Source organism: Vipera berus (assembly GCF_964194415.1).
Source record: "Vipera berus genome assembly, chromosome: 2".
Classification (NCBI taxonomy): Eukaryota; Metazoa; Chordata; class Lepidosauria; order Squamata; family Viperidae; genus Vipera; species Vipera berus.
In genome coordinates this window covers 236256098-236268417 of record NC_138203.1, presented here as the reverse complement: position 1 = coordinate 236268417, position 12320 = coordinate 236256098, and the positions used below count along the sequence as shown (strand labels likewise).

The window sequence follows — 12320 nt, the reverse complement described above, 5'->3', positions numbered from 1 at the left end:
AAACCATAGAACTGTTTTGGCTGATTCTAATTGCAGAATCACCAAGAATCACAGATAAACACATTTAGTCCTTGGCAATATAAATTGATCTAGATTACAAATTTCAAATGTGTGGTCTGTGGGCCATTGTCTGAGGTCTCAGAATTACTGCATGGAACTTTAAGTCATTTTCTGTAATAATACATAGGAAAGAAATTACGTTCTGTAGGGCATGGACCTCTCAACTTGCAGGGGCAGTCCATAAGAAGGCAACACTGTTTCCTGCCCATTTCAATGCGTGAATAACTTGGAGTAGAACAAAGTAGATTGATGTGAAAAAGAGAGTGAAAGTAAAGATGCCAGTTTTCTGGTAAACCAGAACAAAAAAAAAGCATACATACATAGCAGTAGAGTTACCATACAACTAGCATAGCTCCTCATTTAAGTATTACCACATTACCACAGGGCCAGGGCTAGGGCTTGCTGTTCCGTACCTGCTTGCTCTGCTCTTAATCTGCACTCTGGAAATGTAGTTTTTTCTCATTCTAAAGTCCTAACAAGGAGAGGCTGGGATGGTAGAGGTGATGAGAGAAGCAGGCAAGTGGGAAATAGCAGCCAATGGATGGGCAGTGATGACCTTCCACCTTACTCTAGAGTGTCTCAAGCAGAAGGAAGGCCTCACATGAGGCATACTGCAGGATCCACAAGGCTAGGGCAGGGTAATAATCTGGGATCAGTCTGGTAGGAATGGGGTGACAGATATATTTGCCTTGAGTGTCAATGCTACTACCTTATCATTGGGTTTCTGGGATTTATTTATTTTTTTGAGACAATGTTTTCACTACTCTTACAGACTTTTATATGAATGTATCAAGGTTTGGTGTTGTGGCCCTTATGATGATTGCATCTGACTTCCAATGTAGACTTGTATCAAACTTTGGAGAAAGTATTTTAGGTGACCTACATTTCACTGACACTTTGTGGAAATCATTATATTTCTATGCATCAAAGATAAAGCAAAAATGAGGCCTTTTTTACCTGATTTGATCTTCTGCATTGGTGACTGCCTCATTGTATTGATCCAAAGTCAATTTGTAGATTTCAGAATTCTGAAAATGATCAGAAGTAGCATTCAGCATAAAGGAAAAACAATATCTTAAACTAACCAATCATACAGAACAAGCCTTAAAATGCTAAGGAGAATTGGACTTTTAGGCAATCAGTATACATTAAGGCAACCACATACTAGCATTTCCAATGATTGATTGCAATAGCTGGGGCTATTTGAAGTGGTAGCCCAAGCTCATCTGGAAGGTACCAGATTAAAGAAATATGTCGGAAAGCACCAAAGATATACAATCTTGGGGAAATTAAAGATCCCTAATGATTTTTATTACAGCCAACAGAGCCATACTGTTTATACAGAGGACAAGGAGCAAATTAACAATCTACCCCTTAACTCCGGGGTGTCAAACTGCTGGCCCACGGACTGGATGCGTCACACCAAAACCGCGCCCACCCCATTGCCGGCAATGGGCGGGAAGTTGAAATATGTCGCGACATGTCATGTAATGTTGCAAGTTTGACACCCACGCAATACTTGAATTAATTAAAGGTAAAGGTTCCCCCGCACATGTGTGCTAGTCGTTTCCAACTCTAGGGGCCGGTGCTCATCTCTGTTTCAAAGCCAAAGAGCCAGCGCTTGTCCGAGGATGTCTCTGTGGTCATGTGGCCGGCATGACTAAATGCCAAAGGCGCACGGAACGCTGTTACTTTCCCACCGTAGTGGTCCCTATTTTTCTACTTGCATTTTTTTACATGCTTTCGAACTGCTAGGTTGGCAGAAGCTGGGACGAGTAACAGGCGCTCACTCTGTTACACGGCACTCGGGATTTGACCCGCCAAACTGCCGACCTTCTGATCGACAAGCTCAGCGTCCTAACCCACTGAGCCACTGCCTCCCTTTTGAATTAATTAGGGTTGTGCAAATTCTTTATTCCTAGAAAAAATGTAAAATTAAGTGGTTCAGTATGTATTCACACACAATTAAATAGACTGGAACAGATTTTGAAGCAGTCGCAACAATCTGAAAAAAGACCTATTTTAATGTTTTAAAAAGTTGTGATTTGCACGAGTCCGTTGTGAAACACATATTTTGAAGAATTGAACTGTCCTTCCTTCCTAGGGCATGAGTTTCATATTTGGGAGATTAGCAATATGATAAGTGCAATATAACTAGTAATTTATAGTTATTGTCAAAGAACACAGTAAGTAAATAAAAAGCAACAACAAGAGCACTAATTCTTGCAAATGATTCTTTAATGATATACTGTATTTTTTTCAAATTAATTTGCAGTCCCTGAGCAAAATTTCTTCGTTCTGTTCACACTTACTTTCCTTCTGCCATTCTTGGAAAAACAAAAGTTGAATGCAAGATGTTTACTTTTTCTGCCTACCTATAGCCCCTTAGCAGAAAGTTTTGCATGTTTATACTTTTGTCTGTTATTTGTTTTCACAAAATTTATCAACAAACAGGCTTGTGATATTCCTTCCATACTACCTATGTGGAAATGTTATTGTTGGATGTATTTTTATACATTCTAAAAAGAAATAACAGCAGGTAATTGTTTTCATAGATTTCAATTTTTTAAAAAAAGTCTCTCGGGAGTTAGCAAATTGCAGTTGAGTCCTTGCCTCAAAATGGATTGTGGCAGCAAGCTGAGGAGGGACTTAATCTGTTTTTTGTGGCATAATGGCAACTTTTACATTGCTTTGGAGACTTCATACACACACATAGTCATACACTCATGTCAAGTGTGTGTAGTTCACATATTTTAATGTCACCCTTTTTTCACCGTCCTGCAACTCCCTTTCATCTTTTCCTTGCCTCTGAAAAGCCCAAAGACCTATATTCTATTAATTAAAACTGTCATTAAAAATTAAATATTGTGAATAAGTAGGTGTGAGCATTATCTCCATGGGTTTCGTATGTCACACTGTTTCTTCAATTACTTTCCAAGCAATTTTCATATTTCATAGTGTCTGATTTCTCACAGGAACCAAATTTGCATGATCAGAAATACGACAAAAAGAAGGAAGAGAGGCAAGAACTAAAAGTAGCAAAACGAAACACTTTCTTGGGAAACAGAGGGAATCTATCTCATCCGATACCATTAGCTAGCAACAGCAAGCAATAAAACAGCAACAGGAAGAGAAAGCAAGAACAAATATGTTATAGTTGAAGTTTAGCATGAATTTCTTGCTAAAGATGTAACCCACCTAAAAAAAGACTAACCCTCGCCCCAACACACACATACACCTCATAACAAAGATAAGAAATGCAGCTAGCAGGCAAAAATATTCCCAAGCAAGGGAATATATTCTACATGAAACCGCTGGGTGAGATCATTCATGGTTTTGGAGTTGGGTATCATCAGTATGCTTTTTATTTCGACCCCAAACCACCCCAGTGATGCCCTTGACATGATGTCCCGTTGCCTGGAGGCAGTTCGGGTCTGGATGGGGAGGAACAGGCTTCGACTCAACCCTGACAAGACTGAGTGGCTGTGCGTACCGGCATCTCGGGATATTCAGAATATTCCATGTCTTTCTAGGGGGGGTGAGCTATTACCCCCCGCAGATAGGGCTCGCAACTTGGGAGTCCTCCTAGATTCACAGCTTTCTTTAGAAGATCATATAGTAGCTGTGACTAGGGGGGCCTTTGCCCAGGTTCGCCTGGTGCGCCAGTTGCGGCCCTATCTAGACCGGGATGCCTTGCGTACGGTCTCTCATGCGCTCATGACCTCTTGTTTAGACTACTGTAACGCTCTCTACATGGGGCTGCCCTTGAGGACCACTCGGAGGCTCCAACTGGTGCAGAATGCAGCCGCGAGAGTTGTGTTGGGAGTCTCCCGATACTCCCATGTTACACCTTTGCTCCGTGAGCTGCATTGGCTGCCAGTTGTCTTCCGGGTGAGATTCAAGGTGCTGGTAATGACCTACAAAGCCCTACATGGCATGGGTCCGGAGTACCTTAGGGAGCACCTGCTGCCGGCATCAACTTCCCTCCGCCCAGTGCGCTCCCACAGAGAGGGCCTCCTCAGGGTGCCACCAGTCAGAGAATGTTGTCTGGTGGCCCCCAGGGGGAGGTCCTTCTCTGTGGGTGCGCCGGATTTGTGGAACCGTTTACCGGTTGAGCTCTGGACAGCGTCTGACCTTCGCTCCTTCCGACGGGATCTAAAGACCTACTTGTTTGAATAAGCCGGCCTGGCCTGATGGGTTTGCGTTTTATTATTGTTTTAATGTTTTAAATGTATTTTAACTTATTGTTCTGTAGTACTGGGCACTTTGTTTAATCCATTCTTAATTTTTGTATTCTGTATTTTACTATTATTGCCCTGTTCACCGCCCTGAGTCCTTCGGGAGAAGGGCGGTATACAAATAAAATTATTATTACTGTATTATTATTATTATTATTATTATTATTATTATTATTATTATTATTATTATTATTATTAATATAATTTAATATAGTTGCAGAAGAAACTTTGACTATAAAAAAGGGAATAAATCAGCATAGCGCTCTATTTATTATTTATTTATTATTAATTTTATTTGTATACCGCTCTAGAGATAAGGATGTCAGAAGTGCAGGTAAGTCTATTGCTCTGTATTTAACCATCACATTTCTCAGACCTCTTTCCACTAGGTGCCTTTCCTTGGCATTAGCAATAGCCCTGAAAAACCAAATGTAACACAAATAATGAAAAATCAATAAAAGGGGTAATTCAAAAATTAGAAAGCTTTTAATAGGCTTGTTAGTGCTTTTAAAAAAATGTAAGCAGCATATAATTTCATAGACTGTGAGTTTCAGTGCCCACACTCCTTGTCTGACTGATTGCCTTCCACCATCTCCTAGTTGTGCCATAACCTTTTGGCTGAACTGATGCTAGCAACAGCAGCGCTTTACTTACACTAAGAGTGAGTGAGTGAGTAAATAAATAAATAAATAACCCCAGTACTGATTATCTTACACATCCCAGAACAACCTAGGTAGAAAAATGGCATGAGTCACTGGGAGGAGAAAGAAAAGGGCAGAAGGTAGAAATGAGTAAGGAGATGGGGAAAAAAGTTCAAAGGACACTGAAGACAAATATTATTGTTGCAAATTATAAAGATAATAAACGCCCAATTCACACATATGGGAATTTGAAATCCATGGAGTCACCTAAGTTGAAGGGAATAATATAGACGCTAAGAATGAAAGGAGGTGGATACTTAAAAAAAAATAACAAAATTTGATAAGTAAGAATATTTAGGAATCATATGGTAAGTAGATATGAAAATACACAAAAAAAGGTCACACTAAGTCCTTGGATCGGTAAATCTAACCTAAAATGGAATAATTCACATGATACCTCCAGGGGCAACATTTGTACTCAACTTCAGGAAAGCTGAACCATACCTCCTACCACAAGGAAATTATTGTGGCAAGGAATGTTGTACTTCCCAAAAAGTACAACATACTAATAGATAACTATAACAGTAATTGCCAGTTGATAATAGTCAAACTCCACCTTCATTTGCTGCTGTTTCATAACTGATTCCTCTACCCCTGTTCTATCATTCCGTTGGCTGCAATTATTTTCCTTCTTCGGTTGAATAAAAATATTTATGTCTTGCATCCCATGCCATGCCAAGTGCTTTCGTTTTCTCTCCTCTCCTCCAACCACCCAAAATCAGAAAGTGTTCTTCAACTCCAACAAAGAGAGGATTTGTTTCCCCAACATCTAGATGCATGTGCAGCTTCTTTCAGAAAACTATTCCACTTCTATAAGAAAATGTTGTTTTGACTCCGAGAAAGAGGAGGGGAGAGCCAAACTGTTCAAGAAAAGACATCTGAGTTTGGGAAAAGAAGGAAGTGTGAAAAGGCAACTCAAAGCAACTCCATTTTAATTGTGTTAGGTATAAGTTGAAGTAGAGGTGAGCTCTGACAGACTTTCAAGATTCTGTTACAATATTCTAATTACATTAAAATACATTTCCCAAACTGCTAGCAATTTTTGTTTCTTTACCTTCCCTACTTTGAAGGTCTGACAACAGCTAAAGATATCCTACTCTGAGGATCTATTTCTCTCTAGATAACATATGGTACAGATAGGAATATTCCAATGGGAGCACAGGATGGAATATGTGAGTAATTTTTTCAATTTCATCATAGTGCATTTTAGATCATGAATAATTTGCCTCCTTACCTATCTGTTACGGTCTTTCAGATGATGTATTGTCAGAGGATAATTGTAATCCACAAGGCTTTTCAAACTTGGTCAGAATGGGAAGTTACAATCATGATTCCAGGACCACAGCCCCCTCCCTCATTCTAATCCACACATGAATTTCCACCCACCAAACCACTGGAAAAAAGGCACCACTTAATTGAAATTAGTAGACAAAAAAGCAATGGATAAAAGCTGTAGAGGTGAAGATACCCTCATTTAATTAAGACTAATCAGCACTTCCTACCTAAAGTAGTATCTTACAAACATAGAAATGCTGAACCAGTGTCTTTATCAATTTGCATGCCTTAATACCTAATCAGGTTTTGACTTCTAAATAATTGACCCATTGCTGCCTCTGCACTGTTCTTTTTTGTTAAGAGCTTTCAATTTGGATTATTGGTCATCATCTTGGCTTTCAGTGCAGCAAACCTGTAGCCTTCAAAGTGGAAGAGTTCTGCGCATCTTTTCTCCACAATGTACTAGTAACTCTAAGTATCAGCTTTTAAAATTAGGCCAGCAGATTTTGAGTTCTTTGTCTTCCATCTAACCCAGGCGTGTCAAACTGCTGGCCCATGGGCTGGATGAGTCATGCTAAAACCGCACCCAACCCATTGCTGGCAATGGAAAAAAAGTTGTGATACGTCGCAACACGTCACGTGACATTGCGAGTTTGACCCCTGATCTAACCCAACAGAATGTTAGAAAACAAATTGCATAAGGGGGTTCAAGATTCTTTTTCACTAACTAATCTTCTCAAAACAGAATAGAATCAATTGTCACATGGCAGGAAAGCCTTGAAAAAGTAAGAGTTTAAAAATGGGCTGGATCCTTTCAGAACCTACCCCAAAATGCCCAATGTATCCCTAAAGGAGAAGCAATTGGACTGTAGCTCAGAATGCTCCATTCTTAGCTCTTCTCCCCTGCCCCAGAACAGAGCACATGTAATTTGCTCTACACTTCCTGTTGCACATTTAAACACAGATATAAGAGGGAATGCAGAAACACACACACAAAGGCAAGACATATGCATCCCCCCTGATTAGACCATCAAATAATACACATAGGCAACATGCATAATTTATTTATGCATGATTTATGCAAAAACCCCAATTCTTGAAGTGAATACACATACATACATGGGAAATATGTCATTACACAAAAGAAAATATAAATCTATTCTATTGTCATTCTTGATAAGGTCAAATTAATTTCAGAAGCTGTACTCTGCAACCTTGTTTTAAAATAACTTTCTATTAAATATAGAAAGTTTTTAAGGCCTTTTAAAATATAGTTATATCTCAGTTAACAACCATTAATTCAGCAACTATTTGAAGTTTTGACAGTCCTGAAGTAGGAGTCATGTGATCACGGTACACATGATTGCAATGTGGGCACCTGGCAACCGACTCTACAGTATTGCAGCATCCTGAGATCATGCAATCACCATTTGCAACCTTCACTGCCTGCTTTTGACAAGCAAAATCATGGGCAATCTGGCAGGATATTGCAAATAGCAAACAAATGATGTTGTGCGTAACAACCATGCATAATTTGTCTAATGACTGGAAACAGATAACACTGCCATTGTAAGTCAGTAAGATCACATGATTTTGCAGTTTATGACCATGGCACTTAGTGAGGGAGTTTCAGGTACTAATTACCATAATTAACTGAGGATACCTCTACTAGTAGATTAAATGGATATACATTTATGTTTAATATATAATTAATGACATTTATAAATATGTTCTCAATTCTGGCCATCTGGTCAAATAGAATTAAATTGTGGGGTCCTTAGTGCTCTCTAAGCTTGGTTATTTTCTTTCCTTACTCAACTAGGTAACATCATCAGTGCTAAGAAGGGAGTCAGGTTTGCTTTATCTTGTCAATGTTGATGGGAGTGTGGTTTTTTTCTTGGTACTTGTTGGCAATGTTGATTGACTGTGATGAAGTGTTTTGGACTTTTTGTTTCATTTTTAGCTTTTTGATTAGGGTTAGGGTTTCTGAAGAATGTAGATATTATTTATCTCAATGTACCTGTTGACATCAGATTTATCTGAGTGCCTGGCACCTAAAGATGAACAATATCTGGCACTGATGAAGTTACCTAGTTGGGTAATGAAATATGTGCAAGAAAACAACCAAGCTCAGAGAACACCAAGGACCACACCCTTCAACCCTAAGCTACAAATATTCCCTTCTATTGGCATCATCACAGTCTTCTAGAAAGTGACATTAGGAACCAAGGAATATGATGTAACCGATGTTAAAAAATAAAGTTTCTATCTGGGAAAGAAAAAGAAAACTTTTAATATCAGGCTTATTTTTAAGTATCCCAAATAGTAAGTAGCTACATCTTTCCTAATAAGGTGAAGAAGTAGGCCTGCCTCATACTAAGCTTTCTTGAAATGCTGCAGAGAATTCACGACTCATACCTCAATCAGGCCTTCCTAAGACACAGATCTCTTACTTGGAGGCTTAGGTGGCAGCCAAACCACAATCCCTCAAGCTTCTCAGAAGTCTGAAACTTCAAAATCAGGTGTGGACCTTTTTAGAGTCTAGTCAAAAACTCTTGGGAAAGGGAAAGCAGGAGGGGAACAATATTGACCTTAATGCCTACACCTTGTACGTAAGAGCTGCCTTGTACATAAGAAAGCCCTGGGGTTGCAACTTGATTTTGCCTCCTTTGACTGGACTTCCCTGCCATCAGTCCAATCCCCTTAAGATAGCATTAGCTCATCCCACAACTCTACCAGGTAATCACAGAGAAGGCAGTACGCTTTTTTTCACATTACAGATACAGAGAGAAAGAGAACAAACTAAACGCACAAAATATGTGGGAAGAGGGTTTTTTTAGTAACATGAGAAGCATTGTTAATTACAACGCTCAAGTTATTGAAGAATTTTTGTCTGAACCCATGACTTTTCATTGACTCTCACCAGTGTTAGGCAGATCAAAGAACGCTGAACTTCAAAGTTAATCACTCATTCACAGTAAAAGAGATGATGTTCCAGAACGTTCCAGTTTGTCATAAAGGCTCTTTCATTTTGTGTTTATAAAACTTTTAATTCTTCCGGTAGCTAAAGAACAATCTAATTCAGTAATCAATTATCTTTTTAGGAATGTTGGCTTTCTGGGGCAACCATCGAAAAGCAAATTTAGCAAGGATGGAATGGGAGACAGAAATCTAACCAAATATTGATATCATAATAGGAATGTATCTCTTCAGTTGGGGACTGATTAACTGGCTCTGAATTTCCTTAGATTCAAAGAGGAAAGAACTGCCAATGTTCTAACAATAATTTTGAGATGCTGGTGAACAGTATCTTGTCTGAGGTCATGGCAAAGATACCAAGAGGATAAACTGTTGTGGTCCCTGTGAGGGAGCAAAACTGGCAAACAGGATTATGCCGGATTATATGCACAATCTCTCTAGTTGACTCCTGATAGAATCCCCCCTCTTCTCCCTTGTTAGACAAGAGACTTTTTCCTTCAGAATCGGGCCCCACATCCATCTGAAAGGAATGTGCACCTCTCAGTGCAAGCATACCATACTGTTTTGTATGAAGAAACAAAACAAAGGAAAATGCAGCAAGAGCAAGAGTAATTAAGCACTGACCAGCTCTGCTGCTAATTTCCATTGTAAAGCTTTTCAGGCTGTCTGGAGCTAAACAGGGCTATTTAAATTGGAAATTAAGACCCTTTACACCCTTGTGCAGCTGTCGCTTTCTTTCACTTTTATGCTGAAACTAGTGGCATAATTGTAGCAGTCATTCGGAAAGCACAAATATCAGTCACAGAAAAGCAACACTGGGACAAAGCTCCTGCAAGCAGCCAACACAGGGTTCAGCTGCCATTTTTCTCCTCAGAAATGCCTTCTCTAGGGAACATTTTTGTCTAAATTCCAGAAGACTAGGCTTATCTATTTAATTTGAGATATACATGCCTGTTATAATCTTAAACAAAACAATGTGGTTTTGGGTGTGTGTGTTTTTTAAAAAAAGATTGACATCTGAAATCCCCTTGATTACTTTAAATTAATCAGTAAAGATGTGTGAGATGGTTATATTTTACAACTTAAAAGCCATTCAGGTAGGGGGCAAACAAATAACTATAATCCAAAAATAAATTGTTTTCAGAATAAAGACACTTTGGTTCATTCACTAATAATTTACGGTAGCAAGGATCTGTCATGAATTATCTCAAGGCACGATCAGCATCCAGTGTACTATGTTAAATATGTATGTATATGTATGTGTGCATGTGTATCTATAAGAGAGAAGGGGGATATTTATGTTGCTTGTCAAAGGAGCTATTGTTAGCAACATGAGTAATTCTATCCAGAAGTATTAGCATACACCATGTATGCATGCAATCCCTATTTACTTTTCCTCCTAACTATTTTGTGAGAGGAGGTGATTGTAATAGTCAGTTCTCAGAGTTAGAGGAAAACAGCCCTACTATCAGACCTATTTCTTACCAAAACAACAGGCAGATAGGCACAGGGTCTCACATCCAAAATAGAAGGCCACACAGTCCACTGCATAATTTAAATGTGGAAAACAGGTGCAAGAATCACTTATTTTACTATACAAACAGCTCACATTTGATACACCAACTCTTTCATTATGGCTTAGGCATTCTCAGTAGCTTCTGGATTTTTGGGTACTCGTGAAACAGTCCAGTTTTGGGAGAACTCTGATTATTATTGCTGCCATCTTATACCTAAGGAACTAATACTCAAGTTGAAACCTGGTAAGATTGTATGAAGCTGATATAGCCCAACAGCTTTTAATATTAATATCAAAGCCCAGCATGCTTTGAAAAAGTGCCTCTGATCTTGTGTAGCTGTGAATTTAGAAGCCCTTGGCCATTCATTTTTTTCAGGATTCCATGACAGAAAAAAAATGTTGTAACTATAAAACTCATATGAACTCTGATTCCATAAAATGTTTGCATTTTTTCAAACTCATATTGAATCATGGAACAAATTGGACTGCTTTAATATCCAGCAAAGGTGTTGCACTTGTGCGAGTTCCAAAGCATTTATTTGTAACCATATTTCCTAGACTTACAGCCCTATTAGAGATCCATAGCCCTATAGACCAGGGGTATCAAACTGCCGCCCCCGGGCCGAATACATCATAGCGAAATTGCACCCACCCCATTGCCAGCAATGACAAAAAAGTCCCAATACGTCGCAACACGTCACGTGATGTTGCGAGTTTGACACCCCTGCTATAGACAAAGTAAGTTAAGATGCTCTATTATTTGGTTATGGCTATTACTCTGCTTAATGTGGTCTTTCCAGGAAATTCCTAAGATGATTGGCTATCCTTAACTGAGTCCCAATCAATTGGGAAGTCTTAAAAGCCTGGAACAAATTTGCCAAATGGGTTGATAAAAAATGTTTCCAATACATACTAGAAACTCTGATATGTTCTTTAGCATCTGTTCTTTCACTTCAGTGTGCAGGAAATTGATGTGAAAAGGCTTGTGTTGCTACTGTTCATAAAATGGAAGCCTAGAATGAATACATCACTGTGCTACAAGAAATATGATGGCTGATGAAACAAGAATCAATCATTATGAGTCAGAAACAAAGTATCAGTCTATGGAATATCACCAGAAAGCATCACCTCTGCAGAAGTATCAAAACATTTTTTGGAGGGTGGGGTGGGGTGAGAATCAAAAACCAAAACCCAATCATAAAAACACAAACAGGGAAAATTCATGATTATGGTTTTTGGGGATATAGATAGTGTCAGTCACATGGATTTCTTTGAATCACTAATGACTTTAAAGTGCTATATTGCCACACTCAAAACTATGAAACAATGATTAAGCAGAATTTGTAATCACAAGAAGGAAATGTTTCTTCAAAATGGCAACATTAAACTTCATGTACCACTAATGGGCAAATTCTAAAGTTGGATCTCACTAATGTTTCCCCAACTACCATTCAGTGCACACATGCAACTAAGTCTTTAAAAACAAACTAAGTCTTTAAAAACAGGACTCGATGATTGGAGTATTTTTAGACTTGAAAATAAAAGACAGCA

At 38.8% G+C, this 12320-nt stretch overlaps 1 protein-coding gene across 1 annotated transcript in view; it reads right to left on the bottom strand.

Annotated features, from left to right (window-relative positions):
- CHCHD6 (coiled-coil-helix-coiled-coil-helix domain containing 6) overlaps positions 1-12320 on the bottom strand; it is a 308037-nt gene that overhangs the window by 120790 nt on the left and 174927 nt on the right. Inside the window, exon 6 of the mRNA XM_081317743.1 lies at positions 1018-1088. Within this exon, the coding sequence (XP_081173869.1) occupies positions 1018-1088 (71 nt within the window). The remainder of the gene's footprint in view (positions 1-1017; positions 1089-12320) is intronic.